Source organism: Felis catus, chromosome F2 (assembly GCF_018350175.1).
Source record: "Felis catus isolate Fca126 chromosome F2, F.catus_Fca126_mat1.0, whole genome shotgun sequence".
Taxonomy (NCBI): Eukaryota; Metazoa; Chordata; class Mammalia; order Carnivora; family Felidae; genus Felis; species Felis catus.
The window spans coordinates 61,597,936-61,621,761 of NC_058385.1; the positions used below are offsets into that span (position 1 = coordinate 61,597,936).

Consider the following 23,826-nt stretch of genomic DNA (forward strand, 5'->3'; position numbering starts at 1 on the left):
TATATAGAGCGTGGACTGTAATCAGTGCCAAAGTCAGAAAAGTAAGTAGGTAAGTGTGTGGGAGTGTGTGTAGTGTTAATTTTCTAGAGTGATCGGGAAAGCTATTCGAATAAACCAACATCTGAGCAGGGGCCAACAGCAAATGCGGAGTCCGTATCCGGTCACAGTGAAGCATACAAGATCAGGAATTTCATTTTCTAAATTCAAATCGCAGGCTACCAGTTAAGGGGTATGCGACTCAACAAAATATACTAGCCCCTCTGAGTCTGCAAACGTCACAGACTTGTTACGAGAAATCTCAGCAAGCAAACTAATACAAAATAAGAGCTCTTTTCAGGAATTCTAACGACAGGCTCAGACTCCAGGAAAGAACTCCGGGAAAGCTCGGCCACCTCACAGCACGAGCACCGCCCTCTGGCTGTAGTACAGCCGATGATTGGCTGCTCAACTCCTCCGTCCCGCCCCACCCGGGCTTCCGGTCCAATCCCGGCCGGCTTTAGGCCGAGGTAAGTTCCCAGGAGGCCACCAAGAGGGCGGTACCCGTGACGTTGAGATGACGCGTTACGTCACGGTGGGCGGAAGTCCCAGCCGCTGTTTTGAAATCGGGCCGCCGTAGTCGTACCAGCGCCTCTTTCCGCAGAGGCCGGCAACAGCTCAGCCCGAGGCAGACGGGAACCTCTGACGCCTGCTCTCAGGCCCTATCGGCCTGAGGCCGCAGCCTCGCCATGTCCACCCCTCCGTTGGCGGCGTCGGGGATGGCGCCGGGGCCCTTCGGCGGGCCTCAGGCTCAGCAGGCCGCCCGGGAGGTCAACACGGCATCGCTTTGCCGGATCGGGCAGGAGACCGTGCAGGACATCGTGTACCGCACCATGGAGATCTTCCAGCTCCTAAGGAACATGCAGGTGGGAAGGAGGGTGGGCGCGCTCCGGGCCGCGCGTGGAGAGAGCGGATGCTTCTTGGAGGAAAGGGGCGCTGGCTTAGTCGTTACGTGAGGCCGCTGGGCGTTAAACGGGGCTGCCCTGGGCAAACCTCAAGTATAGGGTCGCCCCATGTGTATTCAGAAGTATTCCCCAATGATGTGCCTGTCCCCAGGATTCTGCGATGTTAAGGTGATGTTTTCCAGATAGGACTTCTGGAAGATTGAAGCCTCATCTTCTACATTCCACCGGATTCTCTAGTTATTAGGCAAACTCTTGTACCTTTAAGGGTAACGGTGGGTCTCTCACTCTGTTAACCTCACTAGACTGGCTTAACTTTCATCTCGTTTTCAAACAAAATACAGAGGACCTAAGGAGCTGAAGAATTCAGATTCTGCTACCCAGTTTTGTTAAACATTTTTATCTTGGTATAACTGACATACAATAAAATGCATTTATTTAAAGTTTTGGCATGTGTATACACTTAGGAAACCATTATCCACCACTCCAAAAAGTTTTCCTCATGCCTCGTTTAAGTCTTTACTCTGGCCTTACTTACATCCGCAGGCAACTTTGGATTGCTTTGTGGCACCATATATTCCTTTGTATTTTCTAGAGGTTCATATAAATAGAATCATACACTATGTCGTTTTTTGTTTTGTTTTTGGTCTGGCTTCTATGACTCAGGATATATCAATAGTACATTCCTTTTGATTGCTGAGTAGTGTCCCATTGTATGAATATATGACAATTTGTGTATCTGTTCATCTGCTGACGGTCATTTTGGCTGTGAAGAATACTATGAATGTTCACCTAACAAATGTTTGTGTGAACACGTGTTTCATTTCTCTTAAGCGGTTAGATGCCTAGAGTGGGACTGTTGGATAATAGGGCAAATATCTATTAACATTTTGAGAAACTTTTCAAACTTTTCTACAATCCCATCAGTGTTTGAGGGTTCCAGTTACTCTTCATCCTTGACAACACTTGTTATTGTATGTCTTTTTGCTTTGCAGATGCCTTCTCCCAGTCTGTGGCTTTTCGTTCTCCTCACATTGCCTTTTGAAGAGACATTTTAAATTTTGATGGAATCGAATTTATCAATTTGTTCTTTTACAGATTTTACTTTTGACGTCACACCGAAAACAATCTTTGCCTAACCCAAGGTGAAAAAGATTTTCCCCTGTGTTTTCTTCTGGAAGTTTTGTAGTTTTAGGTTTTACATGGAGGTCCACAATGCACATTGACTTTATTTTCCTGGATATCATGATAAATAAGGATCCAAATGCATTTTTTTTTGCATTTGGATATCCAGTTGTTCTAACACATACTACTTAATTTTAACGCTTGCTTATCTTACTGGTATGTCATGTGGATGTCATTCTTGTTTTTGAGGCTTCTGGTAGAGAGGTGAAGTGACTTGTGCAAAGCAAGTCAGTGATAGGGTAAATTTGAAACCAGGTCTAAGACTCTTACAACTGATTTCAATAATGTACTGTAATTCAGTAATGTTCTATACTGTACAAGTAATCCAGGTGCATAGAAAATGTTTTAACCGTGTCAATAGGCCAGTGTGAAAAACAATACAAAGGGAATCCAAGAGAAGATATGAAATCTGGTAATTATTTAAAAATTAATAGATTACTATCTAAAATGATTATAGTGTTAAATGATTTCTCAGAATTTAGTAAATGTTTATTTAAAAAATTTTTTTTATTATGTTTATTTTTGAGAGGCAGAGAAAGAACACGAGTGGGAGAGAGGCAGAGTGAGAGGGAGACACAGAATCCGAAGTAGGCTCCAGGCTCTGAGCTATGAGCAGAGCCTGATGCTCATGAACCGTGAGATCATGACCTGAGCTGAAGTCGGACGCTCAACCCACTGAGCCACCCAGCTGCCCCATACATGTTTATTTTTAACCTACTATATGCAAAGTAGTGAATTAGGACTAGTAGATCTTCTAGCTAACATTTATCAAGCATTTTCCTTGCTCACACAAACTGTTGTAAGGTTCTAAGAAGTATTTTTATCCTTATGTTACAGTTAAGGAAACTGAGGCTTAAATAGAGAAAGAAGAACTTACCAAACATCACACATAACTGGTAGTTTTTCCTACTAATTGCTTTATAATACTAACTTGCTGTCAAACACTTTGTATTATTAACAGAGGTATGATACACACCCATGACCTACACTAAAAGAACCAAACTCTCCAAAGGTCATGGTCTCACGGTTAGTGAATTCAAGCCCCACATCGGCTCTACACTGACAGTGTGGAGCCTGCTTTGGATGATCTCTCTTTCCCTCTCTCTCTGCCCCTCCCCCCTGCCTCTCTCTCTCTCTCAAAATAAACAAACTTAAAAAAAATATTTTTTAAGTATTATCAATAACTAGATTACATGTAGACATATATTCAAAACCAATTTGTAAGGGACTATGGTTGTTATTTCTTTGTGCCTCTTATATTGTGAATTCTGGGGTTTAACTCATGTAAGACTTTGAGACCTGTCATAATTGTCAGAAGAAGAAGCAAGAATGTGATCCTTCATTTCCAAAAAGCTGGAAGAAGTGGAACAAACAGGACTACATGTAACCTAATTATTAATACAGTTTTTAGTCTTAAAAATTTTTAAATTACCTTCCATATTACTAATCCAGAAGGATGAAGCACCATAAATACAAACTCCTGAGATTATTATTTTTTAAATTTTTTTAGTGTTTATTTTTGAGAAAGAGAGACAGAGTGCGAGCAGGAGAGGGGCAGAGAGAGGGAGACACAGTCTGAAGCAAGCTCCAGGCTCTGAGCTGTCAGCACAGAGCCCGACGTGGGGCTCAAACCCACAAACCATGAGATCATGACCTGAGCCAAAGTTGGACGCCTGTCCAACTGAGCCACCCACACACCCTATTTCTAAGTGTTTTTAGAGAGGTGGTTATTAGGTCTCCACTAGCCCCTTAAGAATTTGATGGGAAAGTATGGGTTCTCTTCTCAGAAAAATGCACATCTATATATTCTGAATAAAATTTGAGGGGGAATTTTCTTCAAGGATTGCTAGGTCCCAGGTTAAGCTTCCCTGCATAAGAAAATATTGCTTTGGTTTTGTTATCCTTTAAATATGAAAAAAATATTTAATGTGTAATATATTCAGAATTCACAAATTAAAAAAAGGACATTAAAATGGACAGTATCCCTCCCATCCCTGTCTGCTGGCTCTCTAACCCCTTTCCATAGGCAATAAATGTTAATGCTTTTTATGATTATTCTTATGTATCCCTCTAGATATTCTTTGCATATTTTAGCAATGTGTGTATTTATTCTTTCATTTTTTCCTGTTTTTGCACAAATAACAGTATATTATACACAACACTTTGCACCTTGCTTTTTTCATTTGGTATATTTTGGATTTGTTGATATCTGCACAGAATATATCTCCTTTTCCTTTTAGGGTCTATTTACAGTAATACAATTCATGGAAAGACTGTAATTTATTCATCCCATTCTCTAGGCATTTGGGTTGCTTTTAATCTCTCACTGTTATGCTGCAGTGAATAACCTCCTGCATAAATGTGCAAGTATACCTGTAGGATGAATTCTTGGAAGTGGCTCTGTGCTTCTGTAATTAGATAAATTTTGATGAATTGCCCTCCATGGGGATTGTACCAGCTTATGCTACCATGTGCTAACCGAGACCAACAACCGGGCTCTGACTAATAGCGAGTTATATTTTTGGACCTTTGATCATCTGATAGATGAAAATCTACATTTCTTCTAGTTTTAATGAGGAATGAGTTTGAGCATCTCTTCATACATTTATGAAACATATTTCCTTTTCTGCTAGCTGCTTGTTCATATTATTTGCCCCCCCCTTTTTTGTGTGTTTTTTTTTTGTGTGTGTATTTTTTTGTTTTTTAGTTTGTGGGTTTTTTGTTTTTTGTTTTTTTTTTTTTTTTTTTTTGGTCTTTTTTACCCTCTCCCTCAATTTATAAGATTTGGCTATTTACGTATTAGAAGAACTTGGTCTATGTGATAGAACTTGCAAGTATTTTTCCCCTAGTCTGTTGTTTGCCCTTTGGCTCTGATTATGGAAGTTTTGCATATGTATTTTTTTAAGGTAGTTGAATTTATCAGTCTCTTAGGGCTTTTGGGTTCTATGTCTAGTTAGGAAGGACTTTCCCACTGTAAATTCAGGAAGACTTCTGGGTTTTGTTTCCATTTTTATATCTAAAACTTTAAACCATATCCTTCTATATAGTGTGAGGTATGGCCCCAGCCCTTTGTTTTCCAAAAGGTTGAATAATTCATTTTCCTCTTCCATTGATCTCAGATGCTACTTCATACAAAAGAATCTATTTCTGGATGCTCTATTACATTTGGTTGCCTGTAATCCCAAATTTTCTTACATTTATTGTGACTCTATAATCTGTTTATCTTATTTCCAAAATTGCCATGGCTATCCTTGTTTATTTTTGCACATGTACTTTAGAATAGCTTGATTAGTTCTGAGAAAAACCTGCTAGCATTTTATTAGGTTGATTTAACCTAGAGAGACCTTACGTCAATGTGATGTTGAATCTTACTAACCAAGAGCACAAATACCTTTTATTTTGTCCTGTGAACTATTTAAGTTTTCTTCTTTATCTTGAAAATTTTAAAGTCTGTTCCTGGATATTTTATCTTTATTGTTGCTATTGTAAGTGGGGTGTTTTTCCTTTCTCATTTTCATTTGTTTTCATATATGAAAGCAAAGCTATTTTCTATTAGTTTTGTGCCCATCTCTTTCTTGACTCCCTTTGTTGAGAGTAGCACTTTATCATTTATATCTTATCCATATATAGTGATGATTAAACCACTTCCTTTTTAATGTTTCAACTTTTTCTATTTTTCTAATTGCTTTGGCCAGGGCCTCCAGAATAGTGTTCACTATTTGTATTAGTGGTCTTAATAAACATCCTGTTCTGTTCCTGACTTCAGTGAGGATGCTTTTAATGTTTCTACATTAATCATGCTGCTGAGTTTTTAACCAAGATACATGTATTTTATAGTGCTGGGAAATTTTTACTGTTTTATATTTAAGAATGAATGTTGAATTTAATTGAACGCCTTTTTAGTGTCCAGGGATGTGATCATATATTTACAGATCTTCCTCAGTATTCAAGAGTGAGATGGTTATTGATGAGCTTTTCAGCTAAACGTGTACCTTACGGATATATACCAAAAGATTTTAGGCACTATTACAACTTATATTCTGTGGTAGAGGAAACCTTGCCTCCTATGTTCACTACTGTACCTTAGCTTTTAGAATACTGTCTGACACATGAAAAGTGTGAAAGAATTTTTTGGAGAAATTAAATCTTCCCTTCTTTGAGAATCTAATGCTGTCTATGAAAACTAATACCCAGACTTGGTTAAGTGGATATACTTGAAGAGGGGGACACTTTGCATTTCAAAAGGATTTTGTTTTTCTTTATGAAAGGATTTACTTCTTTCACATAACACACACACTTCTTAGTGAATTTTAAGTACAGATATATGGATAAAATAATTCATTGAGGTAAAATAGTTCAGACAGTACTTTAAAACCTTTTGTGGGTATGCACTATACTAAACACAGGGATATAAATGTGAATAACTTACAGTCTTCACAAAGTAGAAAATATGGGCCAAGTACTAAACTTACTACATAAAGGTACAGGTAAAGGTACAGTGCTTTGTATGCAAGATGTAATCATTATACTGCCTATTGTCACCCAAACAGGAAAGCAGGGAGCCTCTGAGACTGTTCTCTGGTTTGTTAGTATTACGAAAGTTTATTAACTGAAGGTTCCTGACAAACTCTACATTGTATTTAGTTCAAGCCCTTTTTGGGGGTGAATTTGTAATGCCTTTTTTCTTTAAAAGTTTCGACTGATTCAGCCTTTGATATTTTATCACGTTTCTTGGAAGTATCGTCCTCAGAGTGTTGAAATGCTTGAGAATTTTTGAAAATTGGGACGTCTGGGTAGCTCAGTCGGTTGAGCGTCCAACTCTTGATTTTGACTCAGATCATGATACCAGGGCCATGGGATTGAGCCCCCCATGGGATTCTCTCTCCCTCTTTCTCTGCTCTACCTTGAGCTCACTCACACACTCTCAAAATAAACATTAAAAAAAAATTGCTGAAAATCCTAACAACTCATTTCAGATAATTTCAGAAGGTCCATCTCCTTAACTTATAAATCATAATATTGCAGGAAATTGGGAAATGATAGAAAAGAAGTAATTATTCAAGCTGACTTCCTATTACATGTTTTTATCAACTACTTGTAGGCCTTTCCGGTCCTTTTTTTTCATGTTTATGGTTTTATCTACTTGCAATGATAGTATCCTGTTTTCTTTTTTTCTCCAAGTACTGTCCTATGCATTTTTTTTTTTTTTTTTTGTATTCCTACCTCATCTGTTTAGAAAAAAAGAGTAAACTGAGGTTTAGAAAGACTAGCTAATCTTATCTCTCAGGTAGTAGTTAGTGTCTTGGTTTTAAGTCATTTCAATCCCCAAGATAAGTGTATGAGTGAATGCTTATAATCAAAGCACCTCATATACTAGAAAACATGGTACAGGTATTGTTAATTCAAATGTTAGGATGATTTCACACATCAAATTGTGGAAATAAAATACTGTACAGAATATTTTGATGTACAAAGAAAGGAAGAGCTTGTTCATGAGGTTCAGCAATACACAAAAGGTGCATTTATTTATAAGTTCTAAATAGTCAGTTTCCATATGTCTGTGATTTTACCATTTCAATACATACTTTTTTGGCTTCTTTTGATAAAAGTCCTGAGTTAAAAATGTATAAGCATCCAAGACAGAGCTGTGATCATAGCAGTTACTTGCAATAATTTATTAATGATCCTCAAGTATAGATTGATTTGCATCTCTCTCTCCTGCTGTTGATTTCTTTTTAAAGTAAAACTTTCGGTGACAGCTTTATGCTTTAGTGCATGCCTTGAGCATCTTAATGATCTTTTAGTTATTTTGAGATCATTTTGCAATAGCAGCAGTATACTGTTCCTTTCTTCTGCTGAAAAGTCATGATCTTCATTCACTTTGTATTTTGTACTTTTCTTTTGCTTTTTCATTTTTAACTTCCCAGTTTAAATTGCATTTTGTTTTTAACTTCCAAGGTAAGTTCAGCAGCTTGCTGCCTTTTTTAAATAGTAAGCAATATTAAAATCATGGCATTATTTTTAAAGTTTTAACATACTTCAAATATTAGAGGGGAAAGTTTTTCAGCTGGACAGAGACGCTTATCATGCAGTTTTTTCCAGAGCTGTTTTACAGCACTGAAGCAGTATGCCAAGGAGCTAACAAATGAGCAAATATTACTCTTCAAATCTTAAAATTTTGCACTTGATTGTGAGGATCAGTTTGCTTTTATGCAGTGCTTAAGAAAATATTTCTGTTCTGCCAGCTTTACTTCTAGAAAATCTCGATGGTCATTACTTCATATTTTTCTTGTTTTTGTTTTGTTCGATAAGCTGCCAAATGGTGTCACATACCATACTGGAACATATCAAGACCGGCTGGCAAAGCTACAGGATCACCTTCGCCAACTTTCTATTCTCTTCAGGAAGCTGAGATTGGTCTATGACAAATGCAATGAAAATTGTGGAGGGATGGATCCCATTCCAGTGGAGGCAAGTGTTAGTGGTAGAGGGAGGATGATATAAGATGCAGGACATTTGTAATGTTTTCCTGTCTCTCTATTTGCACGGTATTTCCAGAGTTTGAATTATATTGGTTTTACTTCTGACTAGAGAAGATGAAAATAGGATACGTATGCATAGAATTAGTACTATCTTTTCATGTTAATACCTTACAGATTTTAACATCTAGGCTTATAGTGAACTTTTGTTGTTAGAGAAGAGAGTGGTCTATGGCAATTTTTATTAATACTGCTGGTGTCTGTATTAAATCAGTACATGATTTTTTTAGCAGGAATTTTAGATAGTGTTGTAAAATCCTTTTAAAATAGTTTTCATGTAAGCCCTTTACAGATGAAAGATTATGTTTTCATCGTTATTAATTTAGATTAGCTGAGTGGAATCACTTCAGTTGTAAAATATATTTCTTAAACTTCATCTTGGGTCATAGATATATTCAGTTCACTAGGTACATGGTATTTTTATAGGTGGCCCTTTCCTGTTGACAAGTTCTGTCTCTGCCAACACAAGTAGCTGGGAAGGTCTGTTCTCACTACATGTAGAAAACAATTTTTTGTGTTGAGTGCTTCCTTTTTGAGTGATCAGCATGTAAAGGATGAACAGAGAAAAGTGTAAACTGCAAAACAGCCTGAAAAGAGGTGGTCAGAAATACAGAAGAAAGATCAGAAATGTGGTCGACATTGTCAGATGCTGCAGCAAAGGGAAACAGAGAATGAAAATTGTCCAGTAGATTTTGCTAGAGGGAAATCATTGGTCTGTATGAGCAGAGCTTTGGTGAGATGTTAGCAATTAGAAATCAGATCGCAATGGGTTGAAGATTAAACGGGAAATAAGGAACTGGAGCCAACAAGTAGACATTCATCTTCAAAACACTTAGATAAAAAGAGAGAAAAACAGTAGATGGAAGGATGGTTGGCATCAAGGGTTTGGGGGAAAGGAAAGGAAAAAAGCCTTTAAATGAGAGAGACCAGACATGTTTAGATTATAAAGCAAGAAAGCAGTAGGGAGAGAGACTGGGGGGAGGGTGAAGAAATGAGAGCACAGGAATAGAAATTAATCATCTTCAGGAGGGAGGACAATTCTGCATTGGGAGAGGAAAGGAAGACAGAGTGGTTGTGGATGTGGATAAGTTTATATCTGTCCCAAGAATTTGAAGTTTGGCCAGATGACTCCTGGTTGTACCATGTGTTCACCTCTGGCTGTTCCTACATTGTTAATGTAAGATGGAAAAGACTAAATGATTCCTGAAGTCTCGGTCACATTTATGAGGGCCTTCATCAAATAAACCTTATCATAAGCCATACATGTTTCATTATTAATTCTGATGTTTCATTGCTGTATAATTTTTTCTCCTACAAAATATCTTTCTCCCAACCAGTTAAGACATCTAGAAATCTGCATAGACGCTGAAGTTCTAGATAGCAAAGTAAATGACATTTATATTATGCACATCCATGAAGTTCCTTTCTTTCTAGTATAGATGAAAGAAAGTCTGTTCTATCTCAATGGACTATACATTTGTTAGGACTATACATTTGTTAGGGGCAGGGATCACACCTTACTTGTCATTATTTTTGTAGTATCTCACCCAGTGTCTGGGAACTCAGTATTTGCTGATTGAATGGATAGGGTATTATTTAATTGTAAGCAACAGTTAATGTAATGTTATAAGGGCTGTTTTGCAAAAGAAACCTGAAAAGCTAATGTGTAGAAGGCACTGAAATGATAAACTTCTAATGCTGTTATTTTAGGCTATCACCTGAATTGAAATTTATTTATATACCATTAAAAGAAAAGCATACAAACTAACCTTAATCAGAGACATTTTGTATACCCATGTAATTGCAAACTTCATATCATGTTTTTAACTTTTAACTCTTGTCTCTCATTCTCAGCAACTGATTCCATATGTGGAAGAAGATGGCTCAAAGAATGAGGATCGCACTGGCCCACCTCGTTTTGCTAGTGAAGAGAGGCGAGAAATTGCTGAAGTGAATAAGGTGAGTTATCAGTCTATGTATTTTATATTTTGCAATCATGGATAAAAATTACAAGGGTGTCTGTGTAACTCAAAGACATAATTTGCATTCTAGAATTACATGAAGTCGTTTCTGTGGCAAATGTAACCTAGTTAAGAGTATAACCAAGAACTAAAAAGGTAAGCAGAAAAGCCACCTGAATAGTCAAAAGAGAGATTGCAGAATTCATGCCATAAAGCTCTTAGAAAAACTTCATGGGCATTCAGTCACAACTCATTTACTCTTTTCTTTTCTAGGCAGAATTCTTGCTTTCTAGCTTATGGCATATTTGGAGCAGCAAATGATAAAAATTCACAAATAGAAAATTTTTGCAACACGTTCCCTATAATCTCCTAACCCAGGACATAGTTATTTGATTTCTCACTTGCTATAAAGTAATTGGATTGTAAGATCCTATTCACATTTGCAACAACAAATATTTAGTTAGGAATTACCTCAATGATTTATGTGACTAAACTTGTTAAGATACATAAAAAACGGGTGCCTGGGTGGCTGTCAGGTAAGTGGACTCTTGATCTCAGCTCAGGTCATGATCTCTTGGCTTGGGAGATGGAACCGTGCATCAGGCTGTGTGCTGACAGAACAGAGTCTGCTTGGTGATCTCTCTCTCCTCCCTTCCTCCACTTGTGCGCACACTCTCTCTCTCTCAGAATAAATAAATTATAATACAAAATACATAATGAAGTTTTGAATAATTAAAAGAACACATAAAGTTCTTGTGTGGACAATAAATATTCTAAAAATGCCAGTATTGAGTGTGAATTCTCTTAAAAGTACACAAAATAATAAGATTTTAGTGCAATACCAATGAAAAAACAAATCCAAATAAAATCCAAATTGGAATTTTTTCTTGCAAACAAACTAAAACATCAAGGAAAATTCTCAAAGAGTAATGAAACAGATCTCTTTGCTTCAAAAATTAAAACACAGTATGGAGAATATTATAAAAAAAAATTGTGAAATACTGGTATGAGACAGATTAATAAAATAGCCAGAAAAAATAGTCTTCCTATTACATATGAGAATTTATTATGACAGAAGAGGGATTGTTTGGAAAATTTTTCTTTAAAAATAGAAGCTTTAGGGGAAGTTAGCTAGCTTTTACATTATGCCATATGTCAAAATTAATTTCAGAGTTGAAAATAAGACCTGAAAAACAAAATATTGGAAAATTAAGAGAAAAATGTATATCAAAACCAGGAGAAAGGAAAAAGCTGGATTTTATAAAGTTTTATTTCATTTTTTTCATAAAAGGAGAAATACAGATTAAGAAGATTTCAAGAAAATTTGATAGTAATGAATGAGCATAAAGAATGTACAGCAGGAAATCTGTAGGGGGTGAGGAGGTGATTAGGAACATTTAATTTATATTTTGAAGAACAAATGGTGTTTGGTAGAGATACGAAGCATTCATTTATTAAGAAATATGTTTTGGGGCACCTGAGTGGCTCAGTCAGTTAAGCATCCGACTTTGGCTCAGGTCATGATCTCACGGTTCATGAGTTCGAGCCCCACGTCGGGATCTGGGCTGACAGCTCAGAGCCTGGAGCCTGCTTCAGATTCTGTATCTCCTTCTGTCTGTCCCTCCCCTGCCTGCACTCTGTGTCTTGCATTGTCTCAAAAATAAATAAACATTTAAAAAAATTTTTTTAAATAAAAAAAAAAGAAGTGTTGTATGTTTCTGTTGATAATCTATGCATTAATTCACAATAGATGTGCTCTGTTACTTTTTCCTGGAATAAGCCTTTTTTAATAAAATACAATGGATTATGCACATAAACAAAATAGCATTATAGTGGTAACTTTGATTTCAGACTACTACGTGTGACATAGAGTTTGTTCTCTACCATAGAAGATTTTATATATTTTAGAGAAAAAAAGAAGGCTGTGTAAATTAAAATATAATCTTTCTTAATATAGGTTTCATTTCACTTTTCATTTCTCTGAGTTCCTCTTCTTTTTTTTTCTAATTTGATGGCTTAGAAGTAACACTTGATTTTTTAAAAAAGGTCTTTTATATAATCGGAATACAGTAATACTTTGACAGTATGTAATCCAAAAAATCTTATTAGCTATTGATTTAGAATTTTGTGAATTTTAAGAGAAGGATATGATTGATACAAAGGATAAGATATATACAAAAATTTCTTTCCCCAGTTGAGGATTTAGCTTTCTTCCAGTCTCTCCCTCTCATGGACCCACCTACATACTTTCCTTACCCCAGTGTTTCCGATACAGTTATAATTGAGGCTCAGAAAATATTCTGTGTATTAAGGCACATAAATATTGTTTATTCCTTAGCCACATATTAAACTAGTGTCCTTTTCTTGAACGATTTTTTTGTCCATCTGGAGTTAATAATTAGCCTCCAGGTTAATAAGTAATTTTTTTTAATTTTTGGTTCTTTATACATCTGTAGCAGCATCTCAGTACTGTTTTCCAACTTTCCACAGAGTCAAAATTATCTGGAAATTTATTGGTTCTTTCCCCCCAACCCTACCCAAATCCTCCCATCATCTTGCAAGGTCTGGATTGAATGCGGTCTAGGCCTGCTGTTTAGCATTGTCCTGGGGCTTCCTTCACCCCTTCTGTTGGCTTCACTGTTCTCTCAGTCTCCTGTCTTCCTTTCTCTTGGTTTACTGCCTTGTTGGTTAGGTTCAAATATCAGTGGCTTCTTCAGAACGAATGCAGGGACTTAAGTTTTAGTCTTCCCGTAGCTGTCCACTTGATAGTTCGGCTGGCTATAAAAATTCTATGTTGTAAATTAATCTCCCTCAGAAATTTGAAGGTATTCTTCCATAATCTTCTCAAATAGGGTTTGGCAAACTTTAAAGGACCAGATAATAAATATTTTAGGCTTTGTGAGACATTCATGATCTTTGTTGTGATATAAAAACCATCCTTAGCTCACAGGCTGTACAAAACCAGGTCATGTGTCAAGAGTTTGCAACTGCTATCTATTTCATTTTGTTGTCTTTCTAAATTGAGGCTCTAAAAGATCTGGTGAACATCTGATGTTTACTCATGAGCCATTTATATTTTAAGAATGAGGCTCTAGAAAGCTAATAATAGGCTTTGTGAGTGGACTTCATGTCACGATAGGTGTTCTCCTTGGGGGATCCCCAACAATCATTTTCTGAGGCTTTTTTTTTTTTTTTAAGTCTGTTCAGTTTCTTCAGAGAAGAATCTTCCAGTGTCCTACATAGATATGCTCTTGTCCTCTTGCATTCTGCTGTGCTGGTAGGACTAAATCCACAGCTGTTGTGGTTCAGTTTCATAAAAAACAAACCTCCTGATCCTTAGAGGTGGGACAGGGCACAGGGAGAGGGTACTCAGTCACCTGTTTGTAAGGAGTGGGAGTGAGCACGTGCGGCTCTTGGTAGTCCCTTGAGCTCTTTGAGCTGTTCCTCCAGTTTTCATCCCCAGGCCTCACCTGGTGCAGTTTCCATGGCACAGCAGTCTCCCTGCTCTCAGTGGCATCGTCCCTGCATCCACCTGGACTGTAGTTTCCTCCTAAGTCATTTACCACTCCCCTTCTACTTGTCCTCTTAAACTTTACCACCTTGTGTCTGCTGCTGCTTCCTTTCCGATCATTTTTCTCCACATGGGTTTATAGCTTTTTTCATTTATTTCCTGCCATTTTATTAGGGCTTTGAGAAAAAGAGATAAGCACAGGTATTTAGTCCACAGTGTTTATCTGCAGCAGGTTTATTTCAATACACAAAATAGATACACAGTATTTCTGAAGGTTTGTCTATTTATGGAATAAAAGCCCATATTTCAAGTTTTGTGTTCCTATCTATACTTAAAGCATTTAAGAACTCTTTCTTTGATTAAATTATTTGAATGCTGATTTTGCTGTTTTAAGTGCTTCTAACTTTGGGGTAAAACTTGTTTTAGTTAACATATTGAAGTTTATTACAAAGAAGAAAGAATCTGTTTAGATGTTTTAATTGAACAGATTTAAAGCTTAGCCCTAGATTTCTATAGGAGCTATTTTTTAAAGGAGAATGTAGGAGGAAAGTATCTTGAGTGGCAGGAGAAATACTCATTTGATGGTCTCATACTCTCTCTTACTTCCTAGAAACTGTTACTATATTTTGAAACAGGAATGGAGAACAAGGCAGTAAACAGAGGTGTAAACAAAAAAGGAGGAGGGACGACTAAGATTTGGTTAACTCAAACTGAAATCCAAAAAATAAGGCAGAAGAGAAAATAGCCAAAACTAAGCAAAGTGGATTTTTTTAACCTAAAAAAGTTTTAATTCATTCCTGAAATAAAACATTATGTGTGAATTGAATGTAACACATATTTTGACTACTAATAAAGTTACGTATAATTAGTGCTACTAACGTTATTTTATTTATTCTTTTCTTCCAATTTCATTCAACTTTATACTTCGCTTCTAGAATACAAGATTAAAATGTATAATTGAAAAAATTTTTAATGTATATTTATTTTTGAGAGAGCGAGCGAGCAGGGGAGGGGCGGAGCAAAAAGGAGAGAGAGAATCCCAAGCAGGCTCTGCGCTATCAGCACAAAGCCTGGCATGGGGCTCAAACTCACAAACTGTAAGATCATGACCTGAGCCAAAATCAAGAGTCAGACGTTTAACTGACTGAGCCACCCAGGCTCCCGTAATTGAAAATCTTTATAACACTAAGCTCGTGATCAATGGATATATTTTTCTGCCTTGATGGCACACACACCTGAGTGTTTCTGTGAAGAATATCATTTTTTTTTTAAGAATTTTTTTTCAAATGTTTATTTTTGAGAGAGAGAATAGAGCGAGCAGGGGAGGGGTGAGGTGAGGGGTGGGGGACAGAGGATCTGAAGTGGGCTCTACACTGACAGCAGAGAGCCTGATGTGGGACTCAAACTCACAAACTGCAAGATCACAGCCTGAACTGAAGTGGGATGCTTAAGTGACTAAGCCATCTGGGTGCCCCAAAGAATTTTTTTTAATAGCTACCTACAGATGGTAAAATGTTGCCCTGATCTAATTTTGTGGTCATATAGATGCTACTAAAAAATAGTTTAAATTCTTTGATTTGTTTTTTCAACTACTTATAAACTATATTCATAAACTTAAATTTTTACATGCCTTTTGTCTATTATTTTTATCTATTCTCTTTGCTGTTATGTAAAATTTTTATTATTAGGTGATAGTAGTAGAGCTTAAGATTCACAGCAATCTTAGCTAGTAACACACATCAAAGTAATTTGTCTTAGACTACTAAAATGAATAATTTTTAATAATGGCCATATCTCTTTTTGTTTTGAAATACCAACATACCAGATTTAACTGGAAAACAGAAACAGAACAAGTTTCAAAATGATTGCTAGGGAATTTTTGTTTGTTTATTTTTTCTCCTCTAGGATTTAGAAAGATTTTTCTTTGGCTTTTTGGGGTTTTTTATTGAATATTAAAATACTCCTATATTTTGGTCCCTGCTCTGTGCCAGCCATCATTCTAAGTGTGGAGTTTCTGCCACGAATCAGTCAGGTGTGTTGCCTGGCACCATGCATATTTCATGCAAGTGGTTAGGTGTCTTTTCTGAGGACAGAAGACTCTAGTGGAAGCAAAGCAGCACCCTTTCATGTACCCATTTGTTGTGACAGAGATTTACAAAAATAACTGGAACTTAAATAAAAACATAAATATATACCAGATCATATTTTTAATACATTGGTATTTGCTTATATTAAATGATTAAGTTGCTTTATGGACCTAATCAGTAATAAAATATTCTTGGCATTCAATTAAAATTATTCAAAAATTAATTACAATGTATATTTTCCTTTTACTGTAAATAAGCTATGTAAAATCAGCTTTATATACCCCTCAGTGAACTCTCATTCAGTCATTTTCAAAATACTACTATATCTTTGTGTACTTAAAATTGTACAGTACACCACATTACTGGTATGTTTACTATTTAATATATGGTCTGCCTGGCTTCTAACAATGTATATACCACCAGTACCTACCATAGGCCATGAAATTTGGCGACACAAAATTTTATAATTAGTGTTTGATATAAATCATGAGATGACAGGATGGTCTAGTTTCAATAGTCAGATGTTTGGCTTATTTAAATACTTTTTATTTTCTCTTTGTGCATTCTAGACTCCATAATCCCTAATAACCCAAGTAAAGACTGAACACCTGTTTGAGACTCTATGTTTTAAGGACATCAGAATGAGTTCTATTTTGCTTAAACTATTTTATTGATGGAAAAATGAAAGAGTGGGTAGTCTTTACAGGGTTGACATATCATTGAGTCCATGCATTTAGAAATTAAAGCATTTTTTGACCAGTGGTCACAACCTTTATGTGAATATTAAATTACATGGTATGACTTAACATAAACATTTTTAAGTGTCTGCTCTACTTACACATTCACCTGTTAATGTAACAAGTTAGGCACAGCTGATGGATTTTGATAATAGCAGCTGTCAACCTCTGTTAAAATCAATCCGGGCAAGACTGTATATATTAAATCCTGTATCATGTCATGAAAATTTATTTACAGTTTAACCACTCATAAGCATAACTGTCAGCTTTGCTGTTGATAGTTTCATGATGTTTTGGCTCTAGATATTTTTATTTGCTAATTATTTTTAATTTAAAACTTTGTGGCATCTTTGAGAAAAATTTTCCAAGTGCCTTAAAATATACCATATATTTTTTTTTAATTACAGTCACCTAGAGTTGAATATTACCTTGAGAAAACCCTACATTTTTTTAGTTCTCTTTATTTCTTAAGTCATCCATCATTTCACCCAGTTATCTGGGTCCATTTTTGAAGAATGAGGCAAAATTTTTTTAGACAAGTACATTAGAATTTGTATTTCCAGGGGCACCTGGGTGGCTCAGTCGGTTAAGTGTCTGACTTTGGCTCAGGTCATGATCTCGTGGTTTGTGAGTTCAAGCCCCGCATCGGGCTCTGTGCTGACAGCTCGGAGCCTGGAGCCTGCTTCAGATTCTGTGTCTCCCTCTCTCTCTCTGCCCCTCCACTGCTCATGCTCTGTCTCTTTCTCTCAAAAATGAATAAACTTTAAAAAAAAAAAAAAAAGAATTTGTATTTCCAAAGGAATATTCTTTGAAAGTAGTCTTACTGCTAAGTTACTCATTTATGCCAGTGATGCACCCACTGTGGGAGCCATTGGACCTGTTTTGATATTGATTTTAAAGTGTATTTTTAACGACTCAAGAATATAATTTTATTACTTCCAGTTACTCCTTAATTTATACTGAAAATTTGATCACTGAGCTTGTTTCACCAAGCTTGGCCTTTGAATGGTTTTCAGTTGTTTTTAAAATTTAAATCATTCCTTTCTTCTTTTCCATGGGCACAGATTTGTCACCATTAAAATTATTTAGGAGAATCCATCTCACACATCTGTCTAGTTAACCTTTTTCATTCAAGTTTTAACCATATTTTTTCTTCCAGAACTTTAATGAGCCCCTACTACCAAGCCCAAGTTCCTCCTCCTAATACTCTGCTCACTACCAGTTTTCTGGACCCCTTGTTTGCTGCCCCACCAGTCAGAAGTAGGGTCTCTATCTTCTGGGGTCACACAGCATCTGCCTTCCCAGGCTACCAGCCTAGTCACTTGGACATTATTTTCTTCCTCCTTGATGCAGAATTTCTTCAAGGCAGAAACTATTCCTTATTCATTTTTCTCCCTTTACAATGCCTGACCTGGAGCTTTGTATATAACATATCCTCAGTAAATACAGAACAGAATGTGTTACAGGCTCAGAATTCCATTCCAAAGAAAAGTTCTGAAACTTTTAAAAGTAATCATATTCAAGATATGTCAGAAGGTACCAATTTAAATGAGTTTTTTTTTTTTTTTTTTTTTTTTAATATCAACTTGCCTTCTTTCTGTTCCTTGTATTCTTACTCAGTAGCTCTTTTGCACTGTCTCTGAAAAATTAGAGAGGGGAGTTGTGGGAATGGCAGCCTCTCATGGCTGGGAGAGTGAGCAATGGCTCAGTGGGGATGGCAGCGGACTCTGAACCATTTTGAAGCCAGCAATTAGTTCACTCAACTAAACTCACTGGCTTTCATCACAGGTGTCTATGTAACTGACTGTGCTCCCAGATATGGGTGTACAGATAGAACTGGCAGGGGCCTCGTCCATTATATGACGCCATCTCATAAGAAAACTGAGGAGGAATTTTTCTGAGATGAAATATCAAGTTAGGGGCAAAGTTAGAACTGGGCCTGAGGTTTCCCCCCCACCTCCCAGTATACAGTAGAGCACCTTTACTCCTGTGTCCCTTTGCTTGCTGCTCCCCTTGATGGCCGGCAGAAGTACCTGTTTCTTGATCTCTAGGATGGAAAATACTTTACGGGCCTGGTACCCGCCATCTGGTCACCCATCATTCCACCCAATTATCTGGGTCCATTTGATTAGATTCTATGCACAGTTGCTTCAATAACTGCCACGTACTTGTGACAACAGAACTAGAAGACGGGCCAATCTGAAATCTAAGGAGACTGAGTAGCTAAAATACTAACAGTATCTTTTTCCCAAAAACAGTGTTAACGTGAGCTTCATGAGACTGCATACTGTACACGTGCCCTGTGTACTGTATATCCTGTTTTTATCTGTGTTCTCTCCTCAAATGTGAATTAAATTTAATATTAAACATTCAAATCTATGTGCATTGTTTTCTGTTTTTCAGTAAAAGTTTTCCTGTTCCTCCCTTTTAGCTTCTTCCTGCTCTCTGACTCTAGATAAAATAGGATAACTTAATCCTAGTTTGCTTTTTAATGAAATCAAAATTAAGATTTTTAGACCTCTTTATAATGAATGTACTGCTTTATCTGGAGGTATTTTAATATAGTAGCTTTAAAATTATCTAATTAAAGATATTATTTCCTAATGTAAGGTTCTAAAAGGTCACTGCATAGTAATGATTATTATTATAATAACTAGTAAGTACTTTGACCAGAAGTTCTCTATTTTGCTTTACCTCAGCAGACATTTGCCACATGGGATTTGAAGGAAGTGCTTACAGACAAGTTTATAAACCTTGGTCTGGTAGAAACCCAGATATGGAGATTCAGAGCCATGTGCGTTCAGGGAGGGCATCCTGCAGATCTTAGCTGTGAACGAGATTACATCAGAGACTGTGCCAATTGGTCTTCAGTTTTCAGAAGCAGAAGCAGATTGCACTTCCTGCTGTGGGCAAGGAGTGGCTTCTGCCACATTTTTCAAAGACCAGTTGCATCAGGCATTGTATTTGCATTAAACTTTATTTCCTGTATTCACGGTTTTTTATGTTCAGTGCCTACGAGGAACATTTGTTGAGTGCTTACTTATATGCCAACCTAATTTTAACATGTATGTGAATCAAATCTTTTAATCCTCATAATAACTCTTAGGAGGTAGGTTCAAATTTATCCCTGTTCTTCTGATGTGGAAACTGAGGCACAGAGAGTTTAAGTAATTGGGCCAACGTCATATATGTAGTTAGTGACGGAGAGGAGCATGAACCCAAGAGATTCTGGCTCTAGAGGTTATACTCTTGACATTAGGCTACACTGCATCTTAGAAAACCTGTATCTTAGGTTTTGTAACAATTAAACGTTTAGCTTAGTTTCTTTGATTGGGAATGGAGGCAGAAAGGGAGGCACAGGGGTGGAACCAGAGGCCTCTGTGGACTGAATTAGAATTCATTATGCCTTTCAGAGAATATATGTGGCCAGAAAAGATAGAGACCTTTTCTGCATGAAGGAAGTATTTAAGCTTATTTCTGTCTGGATCATTAGAGTTCTAACTTTTGACATGTTAATCTTCTCACTTCATGGTCTATAATTCATGAAACATTTTTGATAAATTCTTTTGTTTCTACAGAAACTCAAACAGAAGAATCAACAGCTGAAGCAAATTATGGATCAATTACGAAATCTCATCTGGGATATAAATGCCATGTTGGCAATGCGGAACTAAACTGATATTTAAATTTCCTGCTTTACACGTTATGCTGTTTTTTTCCCTCAAGTATTTTTTCCCTTTGAAGAAGATTATTTATCTGCTTTTATTCTACTCACTAGAATTAAAGTTCCTATTTTTACATTGCGGTTTTACATTAAAGTATTCATTGGCAGTTTTTTTTTAAGCTATTGATTCTGTGAATAATTATTGTAATAAACTTTGATAGGGTTTATGTTTTGGTTAATCTTCAGGAGTTTTTTAAGCAAAATAAGTTTTGTAAATAAATTTTCAACTTGATCAGTGGTGGTTTTGCTCATTTTATTACCCTTTTAGGAGTAAAGGTTTAAACAGTTTTGCATATGGAAATATCAAGTACTGTCTTATCTGTAGTACAAACTAATTAAACTTGTAAGTCACCATTTCAGTTTAATTTTTTTTCGAGTCTCAAACAAGTTAATTTTTTAAAAATGTTTTAATGTTTATTTTTGAGAGAGAGAGAGAGAGAGAGAGAGAGAGAGAGAACACGAATGGGGGAGGAGCAGAGAGGGAGACACAGAATCTGAAGCAGGTTCCAGGCTCTGAGCTGTCAGCACAGAGCCTGACATGGGTCTTGAACCCACAAACCGTGAGATCATGACCTGAGCGAGCCTAAGTCAGATGCTCAACTGACTGAGCCACTCAGATGCCCCTCCCAAACAGGTTAAAATGAGGAAATAATTAACTTGTATATTGCTGTAAATTGATGAAAATTACTTTTAATGTGTGCTTTAAGTGTTGGGTCTTACTTGGAATGATCTACGTCTAACCAGAGAGAACCAAATAATTTGAGTCTGGCACAAATTGAAATCACAACTATGTGCTTATTTGCTACCTGCTTTAGCCCAAGAGGCAACACCCTACCTCATTCTTCAGATATAGCCTAAAGTAACCTTGAGGGCCTTTTGGAAACAGTAAATTTTTAGGAGTTTTAAATGAGATAGCTCTATGTGACAAGTGCTTCTATAGATTGGTGGTCAGTCCACACTAAGTCCTTCATAGGTCTGCCTACAGGAGCACATCTCTCAGATTATAGTGTACTCTCAAATAAGAGATTCAGATTCTCAGACTAATCCAGAAGCCCCTATCTATCTTACTTGCTTCTGACTCAGTAATACTGCTACTCAACTTCTCTTGTATATGGATAAAGTTTCTCTGGAAGGTTACACAAGCTTCCTCTGGGGAGGGAATCTGGACAGTTGAGGAAGATGCTTACTTTTCACTGTGTACCCCTTGGTTCCTTTGAAATTTTATATCCTGCAAATACTGCCTATTCAAAAAATAGGTGACATTTCATTTTAAGTTCTATAAACTCCCACCTATACCAAGTGGCAGACACACAAGAAGACAAGCCTAACTGTGTGTGGGCCTCTCCAGACCCTCTAACTTACACTTATCAAAGCAGTTCTCCTGAGCAAGCCCAATGTTAGATGGGGAGTTAACTGCCCACACTGGGAAGCACTGCAGTTTCAAGCAGAAGTAAAGGCATATGAAGCTAGGACAAGGACAAGAACTAGGACCGATAATTCAATCTACTTCAGAAATCTGTAGTATCTAAGGGTAATATATTTTATTTAGCCTATCACCAATTGGACATGCAAGGTTTTTACAGATGTTTACTAATAATAAATACATCCTTTGCGTGGTAGATTGCTGATTATGATAGCAAATTTAGTGTTTGAGTATTGACTAATAAACAGTTATAAAAATAGTGGTTTTTTAATGTTTATTTTTGAGAGACTGTGTGTGCGTGCGCGCAGGGTGGGGGGGAGGGGCAGAGAGAGGGAGAGAGAGAATCCCAAGTAGGCTCAGTGCTGTCAACAGAGCCCAACACAGGGCTTGATCTTAGAAACCATGAGATCAGGACCTGAGCCAAAATCAAGTCAGATGTTTAACTGACGGAGCCACTCAGGCACCCCTATAAAAATTGTTTTAACTGAATGGTTTTCTGTTTACTGTCACACTCAATTCCTTGTACCATTCAAGGTGCCACAAACTCAGCTCTTGGAGCGAATGTGGAAATCATGTCTTTGGGGCCTTGGTTCTATAGACAGTAGCTCTACTGTGGAGCAAAAGTCAGTGTAGCTACACTCAGCTACAGAACTGTGGCCCAAATTCAGGGAGCGGGCTTTCAGCCCTCAGAACTGATGCTGGTTTATCCAGTTATGCACAGATCTACTTGGGACCAATTATGAATGGGTTGGGGGTTATTAAACACACAGACCCCACTAATCCTGAAAGTTCTAGCTTTTTCTTGAGGGAGAGTATGCCAATAGGTAGACCAAAGAGCCAGGAGGGCAGTTCAGTTGTGATAGATGGCCTTGGGCACATTAATCTCAGTTTTCTTGTCTACAAAAGGATAGGTGGCATTTGTTGATCTGTGTTAGAATTTTAGTTGCAAATGTTAGAAACCCAATTCAAGATGGCTTGGGCCAAAAGGGATTTATTAGTTTCTGTGTGGAAAAAAAAAAAAAAGTCTGCAGGAACTCAGGCTTCAAGAATTAGAGCCCAGATTCAATGCCCCAGGATTCTTGGTGCCTCTGTAATTTCTGCTGGCTCTCTGCTCCATTCTTTCTACAGCAGGTAGGCTTTCTCCAAATGGAAAGATGGTTCTCCATCTTCACATGTCTGTACCCTGACCCCCAAGGCTGGGCCACTTCTCTAAGTGGAGAACTCTAGTGGACCCTGATTAGCACAGCTTGGAGCCATATAACCAACCTTTGGACCAACTGTTGCATATGTGGGTGCCATGATTAGACTGACCCAGGTTATGAGCCCATCTCTGTAGCCAGGAATTGAGTGTGAGAGTCATAGAAAAGTCATTGAGTGGGGAACAAATATGGGGGGGAGGGGGGTGAAAGGGCACCAATTAGGAAAATTTGCAAGAAAAACAACAGCAAACACAGTCCACTGATGCCTGCTCTTCCTTCGTTCTACCACTACCTTAAATAATGAGTGAAGCAACTCTCAAAAACCCAAGAAGAGTTTACAGAAAATCAAATGGATTATTCACGATCATGAGAAAACTTAAAATGTTTTCTGAATTTGTGGACTTCTATGTTGACATCTTCCTTTATAGCTGCTCTAATTAAGGACAGTGTGATATTGTCAGACCTTGGTTAGTCTAGCCTGGGTAGAAGCAAAGATAAAGAGCTAAGGAAAAAATAAAATAA

The 23,826-nt window shown here is 37.1% G+C and overlaps 1 protein-coding gene across 3 annotated transcripts; it reads left to right on the plus strand.

Annotated features, from left to right (window-relative positions):
• The first annotated feature begins 554 nt into the window (after positions 1–554).
• On the plus strand, positions 555–21,036 carry MED30 (mediator complex subunit 30). 3 transcript variants are annotated; one of them, XM_045049832.1, is made up of 5 exons: positions 557–902; positions 8,436–8,594; positions 10,517–10,621; positions 10,715–10,779; positions 20,537–21,036. In XM_045049832.1, exons 1-4 carry the CDS (start codon positions 726–728, stop codon positions 10,745–10,747), a joined length of 474 nt encoding a protein of 157 aa, XP_044905767.1. In that variant the 5' UTR covers positions 557–725; the 3' UTR covers positions 10,748–10,779; positions 20,537–21,036. The 3 variants fall into 3 exon arrangements, with proteins under 3 accessions (XP_044905766.1, XP_044905767.1, XP_004000126.1); XM_045049831.1 differs by lacking the exons at positions 10,715–10,779; positions 20,537–21,036 and adding an exon at positions 14,745–15,008 and having other exon boundaries at positions 555–902; XM_004000077.5 differs by lacking the exon at positions 10,715–10,779 and having other exon boundaries at positions 561–902.
• The last annotated feature ends 2,790 nt before the right edge of the window (positions 21,037–23,826 follow it).

Excerpts from the sequence above, each read along its gene's own strand:
- MED30 (XM_045049831.1), top strand. The coding sequence starts at position 726 with ATGTCCACCCCTCCGTTGGCGGCGTCGGGGATGGCGCCGGGGCCCTTC. Across the intron at positions 903-8,435 it reads AGCTCCTAAGGAACATGCAG|CTGCCAAATGGTGTCACATA; the intron begins GTGGGAAGGAGG and ends TTGTTCGATAAG. Across the intron at positions 8,595-10,516 it reads TGGATCCCATTCCAGTGGAG|CAACTGATTCCATATGTGGA; the intron begins GCAAGTGTTAGT and ends TCTCATTCTCAG.